Source organism: Canis lupus, chromosome 7 (genome assembly GCF_048164855.1).
Source record: "Canis lupus baileyi chromosome 7, mCanLup2.hap1, whole genome shotgun sequence".
Classification (NCBI taxonomy): Eukaryota; Metazoa; Chordata; class Mammalia; order Carnivora; family Canidae; genus Canis; species Canis lupus.
In genome coordinates this window covers 17062302-17086827 of record NC_132844.1, presented here as the reverse complement: position 1 = coordinate 17086827, position 24526 = coordinate 17062302, and the positions used below count along the sequence as shown (strand labels likewise).

The 24526-nt window shown below is 38.0% G+C and overlaps 1 protein-coding gene across 15 annotated transcripts in view; it reads left to right on the top strand.

The window, feature by feature from the left end:
- Nucleotides 1–24526, top strand: part of KLHL32 (kelch like family member 32) — a 234897-nt gene that overhangs the window by 134266 nt on the left and 76105 nt on the right. For 8 of the 15 annotated variants that reach the window (XM_072832002.1, XM_072832004.1, XM_072832003.1 and 5 more), the window contains one exon: nt 19823–20038. The exons of 2 other annotated variants lie outside the window; for them this stretch is intronic. In XM_072832002.1, coding sequence (XP_072688103.1) covers nt 19823–20038 — 216 coding nt within the window. Of the gene's footprint in view, nt 1–19822; nt 20039–24526 lie in introns of those variants that run through there. 5 more of the 15 variants (XM_072832008.1, XM_072832005.1, XM_072832010.1 and 2 more) reach the window with 3 other exon arrangements.

Genomic DNA, 24526 nt, shown 5'->3' with positions numbered 1-24526 from the left:
ATCTCCCTCCTCTGTGACTGATGCTTATTAGTCATCCCTTGTCTTCATTTAGTTTTACACTAAATGGGCTACCGTGAGAATTAGTCATTTTTCTCTCTTCAGTGAAGGTACAAAGGTTTAAAGAATGTTATTCTCTCGTGAGGTATTAGGAAGAATTCTGGATATTTTGTTCCTTTTTTTTTTTTTTCATGAATGGCGATTTTATTGTTCTTTTACCAAGAATATATATTTTCTGCTTTCTATTTTAAGAAGCACTGGATCCTTAAAAATAGCTTCACAGAAGCTGAAAGTACCCTACTGCTGCTTTTGCATCCATTTCCTCATGGGTTAATATGCTTGGAGAATGTTCCACCTCAGTTAATGGCAGGGCCCTGGAAGGCAGCTAGCAGGCCTAACTCCTCTCCGTGCCTTACCCTCCCTTCTCATCACGGGAGCTCAGTATGTGTATTTGTCAGCGTATAGCCATACCAAAATGTCCCAGGCTGGGTGATTTAAACAGCAGACGTTTATTTCCCACAGTTCTGGACGCTGGAAGTCAGAAGTCAGGGTGCCAGGTGGTCAGTTCTGGTGAGGGCCCTCTTCCTGGCTTGCAGATGGTTTTCTTCTTGATGTGTCCTTGTCTGGTAGAGAGGCAGCAGACCCTCTGGTGTCTCTTAGTATCAGGACACTAATCCTGTCACATGAGCCCCACCCTCACTCATCTTCTAAATTATCTCCTGATTACCTCCCAAAGGCCACATCTTCAAATACTATCACTTGGAGGCTTAGAGCTCCCACATAGGGATTTTGGAGGGACACAGTTCAGGGAGCGAATGTGTATCCAGTAATTTTGTCTCGCTTGTTCAATATTAAGATTTTGTATTATGAGAGGAAAATATATTAATAAGTCAGTCTTTCATTAGTTTTACTCATTGAATACATTTTTATAAGCTGAAAATACTTTCTGTGAGGACTGCATTTGGCACTGAGGATCTTGCATATTTTAGAATATAATAGAGTTGTCAGTTTTTTTAACCAAGTAATACTACAATGACTTATAGAAGGTTATCTCTTCCAAACAATGTATTATTATAATTTTAATTATTAAATTAACAGTGTCTCCTAAATATATAATATATAGTGAGTGTTCTGAATAGAATAATTTATCTTCAAGGATGAGAAGTTCAAACTCATGCTCATTTTTCTCCAACACTGAGGTATTTTTTTCCACATTAGATAAGACAAATGATTATATCAACATATATATTTAATATGCCTCTAATCAAATACACCAACCACATGCTGTTCCAGAGTTCACTGGAGCCGATACTCTTGTATTTGGAGGAGTACAAAGTTTGGAAAAATATATTACAAATGGTTTAATCTTCTGGATATTTTTTTAATCAGCGAAAATGATCGGAAAGGGTGGAGATGTATCAGTCCTAGTTAATCATAGCTAACTACTGATTATTTGTTCTAATCAAGAATATTTGCTGTCTGGCACAGACTACCATATTTGCCAAATATCATTAATATTTGACTCTAATATGTATCATAAGATCTTTTAGTAACCATTTTAGGATCGCAGTTAATTTTTTCATATGCCACTAGGTTGACTTTTATACCCTAAGTCCGTGCCAAAGATATCAGTAGTGACCGCCCACAGGCATGCTGGTTGGCCAGGCAAGTCATTTTGGCATTTTAATTTATTATGTGGATAATCTGAGGTGGACTCTATCATCCTTGTTTGTAAGTTTTTAATGAGAAAAAGATTGTCTCGAAGGATTTTTCTAATGCTAGTAATTTTTATTCTAGTTAACTATTGCTAGCTGGGCCATTTTAAAATTACTTTCGGCCTATTTTTCTCAAAAGCAAAATGTTTGCAATGTTTTATTAATGCCAGAGTTCAGAATCAATGTACAAAGCAAACAAATATAAATCTCATTTAATTATATATTTTTTTAAAGATTTTATTTATGTATATATTCATGAGAGACACAGAGAGAGGCAGAGACACAAGTAGAGGGAGAAGCAGACTCCATGCTAGGAGCCTGATGCAGGACTCGATCCCAGGACCCTGGAATCATGACCTGAGACCAAGGCAGACGCTTAACCATTGAGCCACCCACGTGCCCCTAATTCTATTTTTAATACTTGGAAATTAGAGGCATTACAAGAAAATCTGGGTTTCATTGAAGATATTCCTCCTCCCACCCACCATCCACCTGCAGATATTTCTACCCATAGTTAAGTGTCGGCACTTTCCTCTAAGGCCAAACAGCCTTGCTGCTCCTTACTTTACCAGGGGCCTTCTGTGTTCCCTGTGGTTTCAATGTGTCCTTCTCCATTGGCTCCTTCCTTTCGTTTTTAAAATAGGATCAATAAGATGGGAGAAACTTTTCTTCCTCTCTCAGTATCGCAACACTCTTGCATTCACTATCAAACTGTGATCAGTGTCTGCACTTCCTTATCTTCCATTCATTCTTCAGTCCTATTGAACTCAGTCCTCTGCCTCATTACTCCTCAACAGCTGTCCAACAAAGGTCCCAAAGCCGCCTAATTATCAAACGCAGTGGGCCCCTCGTGGTGTCTTAATGCGACTGCTCTCCAGTATTTCCACATTGGTAGCTCCACTCTTTGCTACAGTTTTCTTTTCTCAAGACTCTCTCCTAATTCTTCTTTTCATTCAGATCCTATATAAGCTCTTCTTTGAGCGGCTCCTTGACTCTCCCTCCGGGCACAGCAGCGCCACGCTGGTACTCTTTACTTACGGTCGTTCTTTCATCCACACGCGGGCTAGTTATTGCAGTCCCCTCTCCAGAGCACCGGACCTCTGTGCTCATTCAACATTTGGCATCCTACACGCACTTCCTATTCATCTGCTCCCAGTTTCACACACCCGCTTCTTCTCCTGCCTTTGTTAGGGACCTATCATTCTTTACAGTAACCCAAACCAGAAGCCTTGGTGTAATCTTACACAGCAACACAGTCTCATGAATCCTATTAAATTTGATTGGGTTAGCTTCTTAAACAGCTGTTAAATATGCCTTGTTTTTGAAATCTTCATTATCACTGACACCAGTCAGGTCTGGATTATCTTTCTGGAACATTCCTGCAATAAGTCAGCTATGCCCCCTGCCTGTTGCCTATCAATACCTTGCTGTACAATATAAGTTACTTTATGGCCCACAAAACAATTTATTTTCCTAAAACCCAAGCTGGATCCCTATCTCCTGGTTACATAATAGATTTCCAACCTTGTTCCTTTTCTTTCTTATCTCCCTAATGTGTTCTATTTTTACAGTACCCGAGAAGAATGTGTTTATCATCTCTAGGCTAACTGCCTAATCAGCATTTCCTGTTGGATATCCCAGGATTTGAGCTTTCTGAGTGCGAACCCAAGCCAGAAACCCAGGAGTCATCCTAAAATCATTATCTCCTTGTGGGCCACATATGCTGTCACCTAGACCTTTCAACTCCATCTCTTTAATGTTTTTAAACACACTTCTTTCGAGCAGCATTAGGTTTGCAACAAAATTGAGAGGAAGATATAGACATTTCCTATTAATAACCTTACCTCCACATACGTATAACCTCTCTCATTATCAATGTCCCCCACCACAGTGGTCCACTTGCTATCATTGATAAACCTCCACTGATACATCATTATCACCCAGAGTTCACAATTTACATTATATGGTTCACTCTTGTCCATTCTGTGGGTTTGGACACATGTATAATGAAAAGTATCTCTATTATAGTATCCTGCAGAGTAGTCTTATTGCCCTATCATTTTTCTGTGCTCCGCTTATTCATCCCTCCCCTCCCCACCTCAATCCCTAACAACTACTGATCTTTTGACTGCCTATGTAGTTTTGCCTCTTCCAGAATGTTGTATAGTTGGAATTATACAGAATGTAGCCTTTTCAGATTGGGTTCTTTTGCTTAGTAATATGCATTGAAACATCCTCTATATCTTTTTTTGTGACTTGATAGCTCATTTCTTTCTTTTTTTTTTTTTTTTAAAGGTTTTGTTTATTTTAGAGAGAGAGGGAGCACAAGTATAAGGAGTAGAGGTGGAGGAACTGGGGAAAGAACCTTTAGCAGACTGTGCACTGAGTGTAAAGCCCTCCATGGGGCTCGATCTGAGGACCCTGAGATCATGACTTGAGTGGAAATCAAGAGTCCAGTGCTTAACAGACTGAGCCAACCAGGTGTCCTAATAGCTCATTTCTTTTTATCACTGAATAATATTCCATTACCTGGATGTATCTCAGTTTATTTATCTGGTAACCTACTGGAAGACTTCTTGGTTGTTTCCAGGTTCAGACAATTATGAATAAAGCTGCTATAAACAACTATGTACAGGCTTTTGTGTGAACCCTCCTAATTTTAAATCCCTCTCATTCTTTCTATTACTACTATCTAAATTTGAACTTTCATTATTTCCTGAACTAAAGAAGCTTCCTGGTATCCAACGAACCTGCCTTTACCCTTGCCACACTCTGGCACCTCCTTTAAAATTCTGTTTGATTGATTTGTAAAAATAACTTTTAAAAATTCTGCTTGATTTGTTAAAAAAAAAAAAAAAGAAAGAAAAGACCTGATTATGTCACAGTCATACTTAAAATCATTCATTAGTCACCACACTGAGATTCACTACAGCCTCTAGATAAGGTTCATTTCTCCTAATTTGACACACAGGCCCCATCTTTATTATGAAACTTCCTATCTCTTAGCCTTTTTTTAAAAAAAAAAAAAATTTACTACCTATATGCGATGCCACAGTCATTATGAACTTCATACATTTCTCTGTACCTGAAACTCTTTGTATGAAGCCTTTTTTTCCCCATGTATTATTCTTCCTTTGTTTTTTTACTGTACAAATTCCTCTTTCAGTACTTTGCTCATGTATTATCTCCTCTTCCAGAGTTGCCTGGTCAGTCCACCTAGTTGGAGTCAAATTTGTCTCCTCTTCTTTAATTATGAGTAGTCTCCCAGGGTGCCGATCACACTATATTGTTTGTGTTGATTTACTTATCTATCTCCCCATGATATAAGTTCATGTCCTAGAGTTATATGACCTTAGGCAAGCTACTTAACCTCTTTGCCCCCACTCCTCATCTGTAAAATACAGATATGGTATCTAATATATAATCTACCTTTTGGGACGTTGGAGGATTCAGTGAGCTAGTGCGTGTAAAGTATCCTACCTGCAGTAGGTGCCCTCGAAACCAGAGCCAATAGAATGGAATGCTTCACTTGTGAATTCCTCTCTTAGTTCTACAGTTACCTTCTTACCTCTTTCCCTTACTCTTGTCTCCCTTCATTCCTGGAAATGTCAGCAACTTTACTACCTACCTCCAATTGACAGCATATTGGACAAGTCTGTTCCTGAAAATTTTGAAAATAATCACCATTCTGTAAGAGGTGTTTTTTTTCTTTCAGCCACTTCTCTTTGATTTTTGTAGAAGTGCATGTATTGTTCTAGGGAAAAAAGCTGCAAATAATTTAGATGAACCATCACTTTCTCCCTGCCTCTGAATTGTGAAAACCTCACACTGAAATTGTACTTTAACAAATAGTAAAATTGACGCTTTTAAAAGCAACCACATTACATTGGTATTACTGCTTTGTAATTAGGCAGTTTTGTCTTATTGTGTCTCCTACCCTTCCTGTAAATAAGGCATCTTGCCCTTTTCTCATACATAGAATTCAAGAAAAAAATGGAAGAAAATCCTTCATTTCTAGCTTAGTGCGTGGTAGTTGCTTAAAAACCCAGGTTTGCTCGCAGTCCTTCTACATGTGCTGTGAAAGCTCTCTGTGACAGGAACTTTATATAATGTAGTTGCATGGTGTCCTAAGATCTCCTGACTAGGGAAAATGAAAGCAGTGCATTTGTTTAAAAGAAGAAAAATGTAAATTATTCCTTACTAGGGGACTGCTATTCACATGCCCACCCTTCCTCCAGCTGTCTTCTAGACTTCTTCACCCCTTTCTTATTCTATATCTACAAATGTCCTTTAGAGCAGATTTCTGGCCTTTTCTCACATTGAGGGACAAGTGCTCAAGTCTTGGGAAAATGAGTGCTTGTCTGAATCATTAATTCAGCTCTAGGTACCCTGGCCTCAGCCCGTGCATTCAGTATAATGTTTGCCCACATCCAACACTGGGATGAAGCACTAGGGTGAGACAATCAGTTCTGCTTCAAGAACATACATACATATGTAGATATTTGTATATAGAAGTTAGAGTTATTCCTTTCTTTACTCAAATGCATACTGTGTATTAATGGTTTTTAAACTTGAGTATATGTGGAATCACCTGAATGGCTGGTTAAAACAGACTCCTGGCCCCATTGCTAGTGTTTCTGATTCAGGAGGTCTGGCAAAGACTGAAAACCTGCATTCTAGCAAATTACCAACTGACAGTGATGTTACTGGTCTGGGACCAGAGTTTGAGAACCACTGCTTGAGATACTGTTGCCACACCATGTCACTTCAATTACATGCCTGGTAAATCACTGCTATTTGGATTTCAAAAGCATCGTCATATTCAGATAAATTCAAATTGATCCTAGTTTGTACTCATAAAAATATTGATGTATGTATCCTTCACAGCATCCAAAATATAAAAAGTCAAAATAATTCAGATTTAAAACAACCAAACAGTAAAAAAAACCTTCCAATCCTCATTTTATGGATAATAATGACAAAGACAGTCTATGTGGATAACTGGCAGGTTATCAAAAGTCTGTAGAATTGAGGGACGCCTGGGTGGCTTGGTGGTTGGGCATCTGCCTTCGGCTCAGGGCATGATCCCCCAGTCCTGGGATTGAGTCCCACGTCGGGCTCCCTGCATGGAGCCTGCTTCTCCCTCTGCCTGTGTCTCTGCCTCTCTCTCTGTGTGTCTTTCATGAATAAATAAAATCTTAAAAAACAAAAAAGTCTGCAGAATTGAACTAACTTTCACCACTCTGATTTGTGTACCAGAGCTAAGTAAGGAAATAGATCATAATTACTTCTGCTTTTCTTTAAAAAATGTTAACCTGATTTTGCCTCTCATAGTTCAAAAAACATTGATGGTTACTAAAATTTTTGTTTTAAAGCCCCACTTGCAGAGATAGACTATTTTCAATTAAAGTAAGAAAACTATGTGTACATTACATTCCTCTCTAGTTCATAATTCAATGGTAATTGCTTGATGTGCTGAGCCAGCTTTAGTAAACTTTGCAATAGCATTTTGAAGCACATGGTGACAGGAGCTGGAATTATGAGTTGTTGATGTGGCCATGTCTCTATGCTTCCTTCCTGGATTTCCAGCTTACTACAGACTTTCCCGAGGAACAGTATAAAATTATTCATGAGCCTTGGATATTATGCATACAACTGATTATGAAAATGTATTAGTAACCTAATTGTAGAATTCCTCTGTTATACACCACAAATATATTTAAATAGGTCTTCAAAGACTCCAAGAATTAGAGCATGCTGAGGTTTTTTTCCCATTGTATTTTTTTTACTTGCTGCTAATATTTTGTTTTAGTTGAATCAGAATGTATCATATACATATTTATATAAATATAAGAATATATAGGTGCATATAGTTGTTCATATATATGTATATGTTTATATAACAAAAGTATCCTTATATCTCTGTATATTTATGCAGAAATAAAAATAAGGTATGCCAGATAAAAATACCTGCTTTTGTTATTTTATCATATTACAAGTAATCTGGTCTGCATTGTCAATGAATTGCTCCTTTTTTCTTTCATAAAAATTAACTTTACCCTATCGACCCTGATATAAAATATTATAGAGAAAAATCACAGATCTCTTTGCATACATGATATACATGCTAATTTTTTTCCTACATGACTCATCCCCAGGCTATTAGAATGTTTGGGTTTTGTTTATTTGGTTGTTTGTTTCAACATGTTCCAAAGGGCCAGCCCTTCCCCACATACCCACAACAAAGCCCTTCATGCTGCTTCCTCTACTCCTGGAGTGCAATCCTTTTCTGCAGCACCAGGTCCTGTAGTCACGTAATACCTTGATTTATAACTAGGTTGTAATCCAAATAGGAAACAGGTGGAATCACAACTGGGTATGGTGCCTTGGATATTAATGGCCTGGCTCAGCAGTGGAATTTCTAAAGCTGTACACACTTTTTTGCCTTAATTATGCATTCATTAAAAGCTTTTATACCCAACAGAATAAAGTAAATATTTTTTGATCTCCATAGTGTGCTCCCAGACTGTAGATTTGCACAGCAGGGTCTTGATAATCTGAATAAATTGTATTTCCCCAAGGAGTTTATCTTTCAAAGAAGGTCATAAAGAAATATAGCTCTTCCATCCTTAGATTTCTTCATGTGCTATTTCTGCTATGTGTAACATAGAGCATGAGAACCAGAGTATTTTCTAGTAATAAGTACTTGGTGATGGTCCAGTATAATGTCTCAATCTGTTCTCCTTGGTTATCTCTGGTGAAGTTTTCTTAAATGCAAAAAGAAATGAACAATTTTACATGACAACTATGATTTTTGCTGATATTTGTAGAAAAATTAAGACCACATTAAACATTTCAAGTGTTTTCTTCCCTTCACCCTGTCAGTGAATAAAATTTATGGAATATTCAAAGCTACAGTTTAAGCACTGTTAATAGCATTTTAAAAAGTACAGTATAATAAGATAGCTACTGTATGTTGAGCATCTTCTATGAGGAAGACATTTTACATGCTTTTTGGGAATCCTTAACCACAGATCACTTTTGCAATTTTTATTTGAGAAAATTAGACTCAGAGAGGTTACACATTTGCTGAGGCCATCCAGATGAGTCCAGCTTCAAATCCTGTGCTTTCCCCACACCTCTAAACTGAAGATGCCACTGGCTCCTCGTCACCACAACTTAAGACCTAGTAAAAGAGACAGGGAAAAGATAAAATTATAAAGCCAAATAAATATGCACAACCAGTTGAACTTATAATTTTTCTGAGTCATAAAGAATAAGATAGCAAAACAGCTGATATTGAAGGATAGCCTAAAAATAACATAGGGTTATGAAAAGTTTAGACAATAACTTCTCTCTTTGGGCTACCATATTTATTTCCAAGGCGGCTAACATTCTAGGCATGTACTTTAAAAGAGTCTTAATTATTTTAATATTAAAATATTTCATCAATGTATTCAATATTTAATGAAATTAAAATATCAATATTTTAAGGAGTAGGATATGTTTATTGTAAACTAAGAAATAAAAGCAGTAAGAGTTAAATTCTTTTTTTTTTTTTTTTAAGAGTTAAATTCTTAAAGGGCCTACATTCTTTCTTGCCTATCCATCAGTGAAAACCAAGTAGCTGCAAAGACAGAGAGACAGATCTAAAGTACAGGTACAGTCTACCATTATACATAGCTGGGGAGGAAAATATGTGACCACTGCAAAGGGTTAAACAAATGATACAAGTCGCACCTGTGATTAGAAGTAAGAAGAGGGGACAGTCCTTCTAGCTGGAATGGGCTGGCTTGCTGGCTTTCTTAGAAGTGGAATCTGATCTTGGTTGTCCCTCCCTTCTGTGTCTTCTTGCCTCAGAAGGGGAAAAAGCATATATAATACAGAACTTCCCTTTTCTTCCAAGCTTTTTAAAGTTCTGTTGAATCAGTCTTTAAATGCTTCACAAACAATATACTTTTGCCACAGAATGGACATTTGTATATTTCTGGTTATCACTGAATGCCAAGAGAGGTAAGGTTCTTTTTCAGCATTCTGGGAAGGGAAAAAAAGACCCAAAACCACCCAGTATGTGAAAAGTCAGAAGGCCCTAGATTCACTGTAAAAGCTGGGCCTGATGTATCTGGCATCACAAGTGACCTTTCCACCATATGTATCTGGCATATGAAAAACCTGATGTGTGATTGACATCAGGAGAGAATTACTTATGCTCAGATCAAATATTTGAGAGCACCTTTCTTAGTTAATTGTAGGAGATCTGTTTATTTGCCCAACTCTAAAATCATACCCATGAGAAACTGTCATTTCCTCTTTCCATTTGAAGTCATGGGTGTGCTTTTTAAAAAATGAGTGGCTTTTTAAAACTCATAATCCAACAAGTATTTTTCAGTTACAATCTGTGATAAAGGTATTATGATTGGCATTGCCCAGGACACAAAAATCTTAAGATGCTAACCTGTTTTTACTAGTCCACTGGACACATTTTAGCTTGTTGGAAGATACATGCATGAATAGCTTAGAGACAAGTTAGTTGGTATGCTACCGGGGACTTGAAGTAGGAAGCATTAGGATTCAGCCAGTGACAAGGGGCTTCATATTATCGTATCTGACTTGGTACTTGGTCCCTATGAGGAGCTAACACAATGTTTTAACTTAACTTGTAATTAACATTGCTAAAAATCAAACCATACTAATTTCGTGTGCAGAGTAGGTATCTCAAGCTATTTGGGTTAGATTTAGGAGTAGGGTTGTTTTTTTTGTTTCTTTTTTTTTTTTTAATTTTTGACTTCCATTACAAGGGTGACTTTTCATTTATAGCAGTTCTCAAAATGTGATGTAATGTCAACATTTTATAATAGAACTTCAAGTTTCAAGTATGCTATTACATGATGGTCATAGAAAAGAAACTATGTCTCCTGATCATCTTTATCTGTAGTATTGATGCGTAATAATTTAGGTGACATTTTGAAGGAGGGTATAACTTGAAGGGCATCAATAATTGGATATGAAGGATCATAACTATGGTGGCAAAACAGCATTGTTCAAATAGTCCTATCTGTTGAATGTTATTACCTAGAAAAATCTGGAAATCTTGTTCAATTTGGTCATTTTAGAGGGAGAAAAGGTTCAGGAAATCAAAATGGCATTACTTTTGTTTTGACCTTGAGAGAAGTTTTTTATTATCTTGAACACAAGTCATAGTGCTCCATCCGGATACAGGTTGCTGATGCTTATTTTTATTTCACAAGTTCATAACGTTCTCAGAACTTGATGAGGCAGCAAGAGAAATCAGTGTTAATAAGGCCATGTTTTGCGTTCTTAGTGTTATTAAATCAAAACATCCCCATCAGATTTCTAAATCTTGTCAGTTTAACAAGGACTCCTAGATTTGGGAAAGAGTATGAGTGGGGCAGATGTTGGGGCTAGTCTACAGTAGATGGAATCATGGATATTTCCTGTGTTCTGTATAATTCCTGTGCCAGGGCTATGGCAGTGTAACCGCAGTGTAATCATAGGGCAAGAGGTTACTGACAGGACAGGGAATGCATGGGTGTGGCTAAAACAAAGATAGACTTTGTATATTAGAAACATGCATGATTGATTTGCACCTTGTGTCACTGTTGGCACACATCAAGACACATCCCTTGGCTGTGACATGCATAAGCTAGGCTGTGGGTTGTGTGCAGTGAACGTGCAGACCCTGTATACTGTAAGGCTGTATACACATTGATTTCCCATTCAAGAAACTATATTTGAATGCAAGAGAATTCAGCAATAGGATTAAATCTGCTCAAAATTGTAAAATAAAGAAAATCTTGTGGGGCACCTAGGGTGGCTCAGTGGTTGAGCATATGCCTTTGGCTCGGATTGTGATCCTGGGGTCCTAGGATCGAGTCCCATATCAGGCTTCCTGCAGGGAGCCTGCTTCTCCCTTGCCTGTGTCTCTGCCTCTCTCTTACTGTATCTCTCATGAATAAATAAATAAAATCTTAAAGAAAAAAAGAAAATCTTGTATGAACTTTGATCACTAATTATTTGTATTTGCTTAATTGAGATGGAGAGAAAGACTTGCTAATACAACAGCCAGTCACTATGCTATAGATGAGAAGAACCCCACCAAGGACCATCATAAAGGCTGACACTCATTCTCTTGCTATCCTGGCTTGGGAAGAGTGGTGGAAGGGCCACAGGGTCTACCCACAGCCCTCAAACTGTCCTGCGTCCTCCCACACATGTCCACACCACCTAATATTTTGCTTCACAAATGTAATCACATTTGAATATAACCCCCAAATAAAGGCAAATAAAAACAGTATTTGCCTTTTTCATGCATTATTTTTCCCTACTACTTTCAGGTGTTCATCCGGAGAATAACCATTTAGTGATTTAATTAAGGGCCTAGACCACACAGAAAGACTGAATTTGGGGAATATATAAGGTTTAAGAATTATTGCACTTGAAACATAGTGTTTATTCCATAGCTAGGATAGTATTGTGGACACATTTCATGGCTCTTCTTCTATTATTTAACTTGTCATCCACACTATAAGAAACAAATAGAAGGGAGGAGAGAAGCCAAATAGCCCTAAACCAAAGGAAAATAAATACTATTTAAAAAGATTCCCCAAAGAACAACAGTGTATGCACCATAATTCTGAATAGAAACTAAATTTCAAGTGAGAAGCAGTGTGACAGAAATGAAACCTTTTTAGAAAAATAAAAAAGATTGTCCTTTTACTCAAGAGAGTTTCTTGTTGCTGAGCTATAATTTCCATTCAAAATCACTGCCTCTACCTAGGTGCTTGGATTTTGAAGTCATAGAATGTATGAGAATGGTGACAATCTCATAATTAGTACAAAGTATCATTTACAAAGCTACTTTGATCTGAATAGCCAATTGATAGAGGAAATAATTCTCTCTTGGACAATGAAAAAGACATTTTGGGTAGATTGCAATATTTTTTTTTTCCCACAGGAGAGCTGCTACATTGCACTCATCCATTAACACTTTCAACACTAGTCATGAATACCAGTTTTTCCACTTGGAAAACTGATCAGCCCCTGGCTTTGCCTTTGTGTGTATGTGTAGGAAGAACAAAAACATAGAGAAGTGAAAGACGGAGGCCAATGAGATAGGAAAAATAGGCCAATTTGAATGATGTTCAGAATTGGAGAGTATGTTGGAAAGACATGGCCTGTTCTCTTTTGCTTAGTTTTAGGTAAACAGAAAAAGCTCATGGACATTGTTTCACGTGTGTTCAGAATCTGTTCCCTGCTAGATACCGGGGACACAATGCAATCCTCGGTACAGGGAGCTTAGATTTAGTAGAAGGAGGCTGATCTATAATCAAAGGGCATTTATAGTGACAAGTGCTGTATTAGAAATCTGCAGACGGCAGGGTGGAGGCACAGAGAGGGAAGTGGCCAGTTAGGTTGGCCTGGGCCAGGGAAGCTGAAAAAGATGAAATGAGTTCATTCAGCAAGCATAGCTTGAGCCTCTACCATGTGCACTGTTTTAGGCATCAGGGATAAAGCAATGGCTAAAGTAGGTCCTTCCTCCCAGAGAACATACTTATCGGGGCTTGGGGGACAAACATAACTAAGTAGGTGAATAGATGCAGAAGATAATTACAGACAGTGATGAGTACCAAAGGCAAATCAAATGGAGTAATGTGATGGAGGATAACATGGAGAGGAAGGGGGTGGGGTGTGCTAATTTAGACAGGGTGGTCAGATCAATGGAAATGTGATTTTTCATCCATAGTGATTCTGCATATATTGCTTCCTCTGTTTGGAATATTCTTCTGCAATCCTGTCACCACTGTGTTTTAAAATGCAGGTTTTATTATTCAGGTATGGTGAAGCCAACAGATCAGGGAACAACTGACATTGAAAAGATACTTTGTTACAGTTTCCAGAAGGAGTAGGGCTTCAGGAAAACAGTGGGGGGGGGGGGCACCTAGGTTGCTCAGGTGGTATAAGGAACCAGGGCAAGGCATGGGCAAGAGGTCTTTATTGCGGCTTCTGTGGGAAAGGCAAGAGAAGCAGGTAAGCAGGCTTATTATTGTCTAGTTTGATTAGTTGAAGCAGGCTCTGGGACCTTCGGATTGTCTGTAATGGTTCAATGCTCATCTGTGGAACGGTTAGGGCAGAGGAATATTACCTCCTGGGGTGGAGGAGCCAGATACCGAGTGCACTCTTGAACAAGTTGTTTGCTATCTAAAAACTGGCTAGAGGACTGCCCCTGGGAGGGGCAGTCTCTACCTGGTCATGATACCCCAATGCCAGAGCACTAAGAATACAGAAAATGAGAAATAGAGTACATTTTTTCTCATTTGTACATACATACCGCACCCACCCTTGGCCAAGTTAACATCTCTCCTTTCATCTATCAGCTCCATGTGGCTCTCAGAAAACCTTTACTAACTTTCCACTCCAGGTCAGATCCCCCATTATGGGCACTTACAGCCCTATATTCTATCCTTTGTATCCTTTACCTCAATTATAATTTTTCATTTATTTATTTTTTTTAAGATTTTATTTATTTATCCATGAGAGACACAGGGAGAGAGAGAGGCAGAGACACAGGCAGAGGGAGAAGCAGGCCCCATGCCGGAAGTCTGACATGGGACTCTATCCCAGGTCTCCAGGATCATGCTCTGAAGGCGGCGCTAAACCCCTGAGCCACCGGGCTGCCCATAATTTTTCATTTATTTGTAATATGTTTTGATTAATGGCTTACTCTTCCAATAGAATATACACACTGTGAGGCCTGAAATTTGCCTATTTTTTCCCTTGTCATTATCTTGCCGATGCCTGATGTGAATGTGTAGCCCCTCGAAATGGCAGAAGCCAAGCCAGAGTGGGTGGAATTATTTACCCTGTAGGTTAAGAAGGTCAAGGTGTGGATCATGGAAGGCTATGCTGTGTTACTGAGTTTATATTTTTAACCATAAGCAAATGGGAACCCACTAATGGTTTCTCTTTCTCTGTCTCTCTTTTTTTAATTGAAGTATAGTTGATCTGTAACGTTACATTAATTTCAGGTGTACGACATAATGACTCAAAAAGTCTACATGGTATATATACTATGCTCATCACAGGTGTGGCTACTCTCTGTCACCATAAACACTGTTACAGTACCACTGACTGTATTTCCTATGCTGTACATTTTATTTCTGTGACTTATTCATTCTATAACTGGTATCCTATATGCTCCACTCCCCTTCATCCATTTTGCCCATCCTCTTACCCTTCTTTCCCCGGTAAGCATCAGATTTTTCTCTGTATTTATGGGTCTGTTTCTGCTTTTCATCAGCGTATTCATTTGTTTTGGTTTTAGGTTCCACATAGAAATGAAATCATATGGTATTTGTCTTTGTTGGACTTGTTTCACTTAGCATAATACTCTCTAGGTCATCCATGTTGTTGTAGATGGCAAGATCTCATTTTTTTTTATGGCGAAGTAATATTTCAGTTTGTGTGTGTGCATGTCTGTGTGTGTAACACATCTTCTTTGTCCATTCATGATTATTTCCATATTTTAGGTATTACAAATAATGCTTCAATAAACATAGAGATAAATATATATTTTCAAATTAGTATTTTCTGGCTTTTTTTTGGGGGGGGGGTAGTAAATAAATATCCAGTAGTGGAATTACTGGATCATATGGTATTTCTACTTTTAATTTTTTAAAGAATCTCCATACTGTTTTCCCCAGTGGTTGCACCAGTTTGCATTCCCACCAGCTGTACACAAGTGTTCCTTTTCTCCACATCCTTGCCAATACTTGGTATTTGTTATCTTTTTGATACTAGCCATTCTGACTGATGTGAGGTGATGTCTTGTGGTTTTGACTTGCATTTTTCAGATGATTAGTAATGTTGAGCATCTTTTCTTATGACTGTTGACCATCTGTATGTTTTTTGGAAAAATGTCTATTCAGATGTTCTACCCATTTTTTAATCAGATTGTTAGGGTTTTTTTTTGTTTGTTTTTTGTTTTTTGTTTTTTGTTTGTTTTTTTTTGGCTTTCAATTGTATACATTCTTTATATATTTTAGATACTAACTCCTTATCACACATATCATTTGCACATATCTTCTTCTATTCCGTGAGCTGCCTTTTCATTTTGATATGATTTCCTTTACTATGTGAAATCTTTTTATTTCGATGTAGTCCCAACAGTTTATTTTTGCTTTTGTTTCCTTTGTCTAAGAAGACATATCTAGAAAAATATTGTTGAATCAGGGCTTATGGATACCAAACACCAATGCTCAAATATACTTTATTATTCTTTGCCCACCAAATCTACTGTCTGCTTTTCATGTGTCAAGTTGTGTGTGGTAAGAGCTTTTCATTCATTATCCCTCTGACAACCCTTTGAGCTTGTTGAACTCTCCATTTTATAATTGAGGAACAATGGGAGGTTCAATGATTGACCAAGGTCATGGACAATGATAGGTGTTAGGGCTGGATTTGAACCAGGTTGACTTGATTGTGTATATGGCCTTTGCTCTTCACCAATGTGGGTTGCTTCCAAGTGCCTGTGGCTGTTGATGGTTTTTTCTGCCCTTGAATACAATTATTCTTTCCTTATCTGTTATAAAAAAAAACTGTTTGAAAAAAATCTAGAATATATAGATGAAAACATTAATAGTGACTATTTCTGCATGGTGAAATATGAATTTTTAAAAATATGAATGGCTTTTGTTTTCCATAATTTCTTGAATTTTATGGAATAAACATTTATTACTTTTTATAACTGGAAACATAATGGCACTGTTTTTATAACAGTGATTATTTTTTTCATACACAGTATTATAGGTGGGCATTTAATGTACTTTCATCATTGTTTCCCACCTCCCCACATCACATTTATGAGAATGTTTAAAAGCAGCATTATTGGTATTATTTTGCTAAAACATAGTCTTAGCCAAAGGACAAGAAGTGATGATTTTGCTTAGAGCTCACAAGATGCCAATAAGAGGAATGCAATGTCATAGCATCATGACCTCACTGAAGATGGTTTTTCTTTTTTCCCTGATCTCCCCATTTCATACAGTTTAACTACTGAAGTGCTGAGTATGCATGGCAAAGGGAGTGGAAAGCTTTGATGTGTATATGAAAGCACTGGAGATTTAGTAAAATAATGGTTTTTTAAAAAGGTTTTATTTATTTATTTTAGGGGGGAGGGGCAGAGGGTCAGGGAGAAAGAGTGAATCTTAAGAGAGGCTCCCCAGCTGTTTCGGGTCTCAGTCTCACAACCTGAGATCATGATCTAAGCCCAAACCAAGAGTCAGACACCCAACTGACTGAGCAACCTTAGTGTCCCAGGAAATTATGTTTTTAAAAAGAAGAGAAGAGCCATGAAAAGATAGAGATAGGGAGTAGATTTTTAACTGATGTTTCTCTTCTACAAGAATTTTGTGTCAGTTCAGTTCCTTTTTGCTGTTCAGATAGACATTGACACTTGTCCATTTAGCTTCTTTGTTCTCTACTAATACAAAATATTTTGTTAGTTTGGATTTAAGGGTTATATAAAATTAGACCCTTAGGAAATGAAAACATTTCAAGACTGGGAAAGCAGGAATTCAATGACTACCTTCAAAAGAAAAGCAGCACAATTAAGGCAAATTAATTCTCAAGTTCTCTGTAGTTTTGAATTGGCCAGCTTTTAAGCTGCAGGCATCTGATCGGAAGAAACCCAGTATCTCTCTACAAGGAAATAAAGATGCTTAATAAAGAATATTTGATTGCTGCTACACAACCCATTCCCAAACTTGCAGTTGCATATACTTTTTGGTAGGAAAACAGGTGGGGAATTTTTTTTTTTTTTTTTTTTTTTTGTGCTGGGCTCTGCCTCAGGACTTTGCTGAACTTAGCTGTTTCTGCTTCTGCACATGCTAGCCTTTCCGTGGGGTGCTGCTGGGCGCTGCCTCAGGGCCTTGAGCCATGCCTTGGACATTTGCTTGGGATACTTGAAAGGCTCTGACACCACCTTCACTTTACCTATCATGTTTCTAGGGAACTGCAGAGGGATTTACTGGGACACCGAAGTTATATATATTCAGGACCCTGAGCAGTTAAACTTGCTTCATAGATGTACTGACCAGAAAGAACATTCATCCTTAGGAGTTGGTCCCAAAGTCCTTTATGGAAGCAAGGGTTCCACATTCTTTCCTCTCAGAATAAAATTTACCAACCAGAAAACGTAAGATTTGGAGAACAAGTTTAAACATTATTTGAAATAATTGGTACTGGAGTTAAACTCTTCAGTATTCCTTTGATAAAATCTGCTGAATGGGATGCCAGGTATTTTGATTGAATGGCTGTGAGTGGACTCTTAGATATTTGAGTTGCAATGAATTTTAGTGGTCATCTGTAGTAAACTTCATTTTAAAGATAAGCATTTATTCTTTTTCAATTGTGTTGGCAAATAGAGCTATTAGGAGCCAGAATCTTATGTTCATCCCTATAATCATCTAGCTTGACTCCTGTTAGAATATAATTAAAGTGTCATTTCCCATCCAAAGAAATAGAATGTAAAGTTAAAAAAAAAATCAGGTAGCTGTGATGAGGATGCCGCTGTTACTCCAAGAGCTGTTTTTACTATTTCTTTATTAACATTTTATTCTGTGGAACAGCACTATCCTATATAAACATAATGGGAGCCACATTTGTCATTCTAAATTTTCTAGTAGCTGCATTAAAAAAAAGTAAAAAGAAACAGGTGAAATTAATTATAATAATATACTTAACCCACTATATCCAGAAGAATATCATTTTAACATATAATCAATATAAAATTATTAATGAGATGTTTTACATTCTGTTTTTCTTCTTCCTGGCATTTGGTGTATTTTTCACATTTTATAGCACCTCTCAACAGCAGACTAGTCATATTTTAAGTGCTCAGTAGCCACCCATGGCTAGTGGCTACTACGCTCTACAGCACAGATTTAGAGTGTATCCCTTTAAACTTTCAAATGTTCTAGAAACAAATACGTTCAAATAGAATATAAATATTTTAGAAAAAGTTCTTAATCTTGGAAAACTAGAAAAGGGGAAAATATATTGAAAAGTACTTAAATAGATCAATGGAGTGAAATAGCTATCTGATGGTATTCTGAGTTCCTTAAGCTAGTGGAAAATACTGCTCATGTATTAAAAATTTCAAGTTAAAATAGGGGGGAAACAGGACATTCATTCTTCTTGAAATAGGTAACTTTTCTATCAATAAGTCCGTGTGCCCACTGTGATTCTTACAGAGTTAAAGTTTCCACAGGAGTCATGGCTCTCTGGGGGGATTATTTTAGAGCCATGGCTATGAACTTGAGAACTGATAGAGACAGGAAAATCCCCCCAAAATGAACATTGCTACAGGAACTCTTTGAATAAGAAGGAGAGATGGTCATTGGTTGTCTGCATGTTTGAGGCTAGCAAAAAATAAAGAACAATCATAAATTGTTCATCTTAGGTAGGTTCAATGTAGAATTATTCAGGACAGGAATCTTTTCAATGAGATTCCTTCATTTCCTGAGACCTTAAGTGTAAAAATCTGTGTTTTAATTTCATTAAGTCAGGATGGTTATTTTCACTTGAAGACATACTTCATTTGAACTTTTGGAAAAAGTAGAATCAGTCTGTCTTCATATAGTTTGCGTCATCTAATCACAACTCCTGCTTTACCTTCACTCACGTCTTCTTTAGTAGAACAAACTTATCACCTGAGAGCTGTAAAATATGGTAAGGGTAGAAAAAAATCAATTTTCTTCATTGGTAAAATGTTTCTTAAAAAGTTGCAAAGTAACATTTCAGTCAATGAAGCCAGAAACTCCTTTCAACCCCTTTATTAAGATGTCTTTAAATATATGGGTTTTAAGAGGGGCAAAGTAAGAGAAATGGTGAATTCTAGAACAAGCAGTTCTCTGCTAGAGTCTTACATGAGGGATTTTTTTTTAAAATGTTATCAGGGGAGTCCTGTTTCCCCCCACTCCTGTCATGCAAACCTTAGTGAGTCAGTCTGAATTTCTTACCTGCTCTTTCTTGGATTAATTTCTAAGAGATCTTTCTCCCCCCATTTTTATTTTTATTTTTTTGGCACCCAGGAATTAAATAGCTTTAATTACTTGGATCTGTACAGACTTGCTGACCTCTTTAACCTCACTTTGCTGGAGAAGGCAGTGATCGATTTCTTAGTGAAACATCTCTCTGAGCTCCTGAAGAGTCGCCCAGAAGACGTTCTAACGCTCCCTTATTGTCTGCTCCAGGAGGTTCTGAAGAGCGACCGCCTTACCTCCCTGAGTGAAGAGCAGATCTGGCAGGTAAGGGCACTCTACGTGGGTCTTCTTTTGGCGGGGGAGAAGGCGTGGCATGGTTAAAAGTTGAACAGTTGAGGAACAACGATAACTATCTTGTCTGGTTCAGTTCATCTCAGAGTCACAGTGTTAGAAGTCATGCTCCCTGATGGGCAAGTGATTGGAGAACACCAGCCTTTGAGGCTTAGAGGCCTCAGCCTCTGCTCAGCTTAGCTCAGGCAATCACAAGTGTGGTTTCTCAGACCCTTGCTGGGGCTTCCCAAAACCCTAGGGGAGTGGGGTTACATCAGGAAGAATCAAGAATTTCCCTCTCCTGATAGTTTCTTAAACTAAATATGAGGAAACCGAATTGTCAAGTGCTACATATGCATATTTAAGACCAATGGAATCAGAATGGGTTCTGGGCTTTCCTATAAGCAATTCAGAAACATTTCTTTGTTGCAGCAGAGAGCAGCTGGGACCCTAAATGAAATGAAGCTCTTGCACTGTGGTGGAAAAACCTCCCTCGGTTCATTCTGCATTCATTGCCATTTTCTTAAGCCCTGCCTTTCGCCTGATGTAGTGTTCTTTCCGAGTATCCTTTGTCTAGGGGTTGGGAGGATGTTTTGTATTTTCGAGTTGATTATTCAATTTAAATCCTTTTCTCCTCATCCCCACTGACTTGACTTGAACAGTCCACATGGTGTCTTTGGGAAACAGAGCCCATCTTACCCCTTTCGTTTTACATCATCTCCCTCACACTCTGAACATTGGCTAGCCATCTTGTTATTCCCAGGGCAGCATACCTTCAAGATTTCACGATCATCTTATTAACATACAGAATACATTAAAGACAAATTTAAAAAAAATTTTATCTATATACATTTCATTTATATGCATGATCATGCTATTTACATATAGAATATAAGGGAAAATACGAAGTCTTCCGTTCACTGATGAGACAGTAAATTCCTGGTATCTTAGCAAATGACATTTGGAGAGTACTCTCATTCTGGCCAAAACAGTCCGATGTAGCTGTTAATTACCCGGACCCTGACCCCACTGATTGATCATTTACCTGATGTCTGTCTCCCTTATCTCTTTCTTTGTATTACATTAATCAGCAACTTCCTTCTTTACTGTTGCACCACCAGTGAGGATAATAAGAGCTGTGGTGTACTGAGGGCCTCCCAGGACCCAGACTCTTTGCAAACTTACTGACTTATTGTCACAAAGGACTTGAAGGATAGTTTTTAATCACCCCATCTTCCAGATGAGCAAAATGGGGCTTCAGTGCCTCGCTCAGGGTTGCAGAGCCGAGCCAACCTGAAAATCCAAGTCTGCAGACAAGACACATGCCCTCATCTCTCTAGGATCCCACACTGTCTTGACAAAGAGAACATGAGGAAAAAGAATAAGCTTATTCTTTTGGGTTTTGTTTTGTTTTTGTTTTGTTTTTTCCTGCTTCTTAGGTATTTCTGATAATGTTTGTTCACGCAGAGGTCAAAAGTTGGTGAGGATGAGTTTTTGGCATGAATTTTAATTGTCTGTGGTTCTCCCCTGTAAACATAAATCATCAATATTTTCTGGTCAATTCATAGTGGGAGGTTGCCAAATTTTTCTTCACTTCCCAAAGGGAAAAAGGAAGACTTGGAATGGATTCTGCATTTAATTATTTCTAACTGAATTGAGATCTGAGCCAGTCATCCTCGTGGCTTCTATCTCTTTTTGTGGCATGGTTGAAGGGCCTGCCAGAGTGGTAATGTGCAGATGTCTGAGTATCCAAAAAAATTCTATACTGTCCACTTAAAAGTTATCATAATTGCCTCTCTAAAGGCTACTAATATTATCACATAGAATTTTTAAGAGTGCTTTCTGCTGCAGGCAATATCTTTTTATACCTGGTCCTCAAGAAAGAATTAAAAGACTCACATAAATATGATCAATTTAGGCATTCAGCAGGCAATAAGAAACTGTTTTTGCTTTATCTTAGTAAATAAGTAATTCCCTCATACTCAATCCAATAGAGAAATATTAAATCAGACTAGCTATATTGCCTCAAGTATAGTTAAGTTCATCATTTTTGCTGAGGTTCTACTAGTAATGCAATATACCATGGAAGAATCTAATATTCAGCCCAGGGTGAAGATTGGGTATGCCAGAGGATTAGTGTCAGGGTGCTTTATAGAAGTGAATCTTGATGGACAGGCTGGAGACAGATCTACAGAATCTCATTAAATTGCTGAATTGTTCATTACGGAACGTTCTCACTGTAATAAAGTGCTCATTGACTTTGACAAATCCCCATCCCATGTCTTAAAGAAGAACAGTGAAGCATGGGGTGTGGGGGAGGAGAAAGGAAATTGACACAAAGTAGGACAGGTAATAGAAAAGTGGATGGAAAGGGTAGTGCTCTTTGATTAATATGTGCAACTAGTAACTTCAGGTGAGAGCCCAGTAAACACACACACATGTGTGCACACGTGTTTACATATGTAGTTCTTCCTCTGTCAACTGATAATGTAAATCCAGGATGTTCCCTTTCTTTTGGTAAAAGGTCTAATTTTCATTATTCGCCAGATTTCACACTTCTGAAGACATCATAAGAACCTTCAAATTATCCTCACTGAACAAACTCTTTTTTACTTCCTCCTGCTATCCCTTATCCACTTCCTTTCCTGATAAAATGTGATGCAGGCTGTAATAACCATTCTGTGGATCTGGAAACCTGTGAAATCCCCCAAGATTATGCCTTATATCTGCTTTTTTCCCCCCTAATCTGACCTTTTTAAACCTTTAGTCTCTTCTCTCACAGAGAGGGCTTCTTCATTCCCCCATAAACAATTTTTTCCTGCCTTCCATGGCCTGAAACCACTTGGCCTGTTAGGTAACTTCCTTTACATTCATAGGGTAACATAGAGACCTGCACCATATACACACTTTAGTGTAAAAGGGGCATAGAAGTCCCCTCAGAAAAATGCTTTTTTAAAAAATTCAGTTCAATTCAGCTTAACAATTTGGTCTGATGTTTCAAGGCCAGTGATTTCCAGGTTCCAGATGAAAGACACCAAATTGGTTATGGGGCTCAACGAAACAGGAGACTAAAAATGAGCAAATCAGCTGGAGAGGAAACGTGGGGCATGAGGTCCCGTGCATTCGTGACCTGGCAAATCTCTACCAGTTTTGTTTGGCTTTCGGGTTTTAGCTCTAACATAGGACTTTGTTTCAGTAGGGACTTGTTAAATTTTTCCCGTTAGATTCAACATATAGTTTCACACTGCTGAGCTGGGGTCCTGCTATAAAACTTGAGTGAAATAATGAATCCATTCTATACCACTCCCACGTATTGGGTCTGTTTTCATTTTCATAGTAAGTGCTGGCTAATCCATTTTTTTCCTGAGGAAAATACATTCTCTGCCTCTTCTACCCTAGATTCTCTTTTACCAGAATGAGGGCTCAGACATCACTTTCCACAGGACTGGAAAAAGCCTGAATATGATGTAAATTCTTATATTTGCTAGCCTATGGAGAAGATGTGGTTCTTCATCCATCACTATTTATTGAGCAACTATGAAATGCCCCAAACCTTGGGGGAGCGTAAGGCCGGGTGCAGGCTTGTTAACTCAGTTTTCCTCTCCCATGCCTCACTCCAAAAGGGAGGGATCCTTATGATTTTTTAAAAAGATTTATTTATTTATTTTGAGAGAGAGAGAGAGAAAGTGATGGGAGTGGCAGATGGAGAAGCAGAGAGACCATCTCAAGCAGACTCCCCGATGAGCGTGGAGCCCAACCAAGGGCTTAGTATCCTGACCCTGAGATCATGACCTGAGCTGAAATCAAGAGTCGTCTGCTTAACTGACTGAGCTACCCAGGTGTCCCTGATTTTAAACAATTAGTTCAGGTCTCTGGATTATTAGTTCATCTCTGAAGTAGAAACAAGAAGGATATTTTAAAATGGATAAAGGTAGTTTGCAGAAATAAAAATGAGTATTTCTTAAGCACCTATTATGCTGTAGGTAGAGTGTTAGAAGCTAGATCCTGGAGTAAAAAGCTTTCTAGAAATATTCCACTATTGAGTTAGAGATATTTAGTTTAGTTTCATCTCTGAATGTAGAGAACTTTGGTTTTCCTTCATTTATTAGTTTACTAACTGCTTCCTTTTTTCAGTGAAAAGGACTTAGTATAAGGACGAACAGTACACGTATCAGTGCTTTCTTTCTTTATTAACCTTGGGTTAAGGGCTCATCCTTTTGTATTTTGAACAAACAATTCAGTGGTCACATCACTGACATTGAACGGGATCAGACCTTAGCAGCGACAGTCTTCTTTATCCTGGTCATGTTCCACTTCGGAATGGCAAGAGGGACAGTTCACCGGGTTTGGGGTTGAGGGTAATTGTGTTCACATTTGTCTTCGACTGCCTTTCCCCAGAGGCAGAGGCCATGCCTGTTATATTTGCATTGAACACTGTCATGTTGTTCTCTTGCTCTCTCTATAAATAATAAATAAAAACAA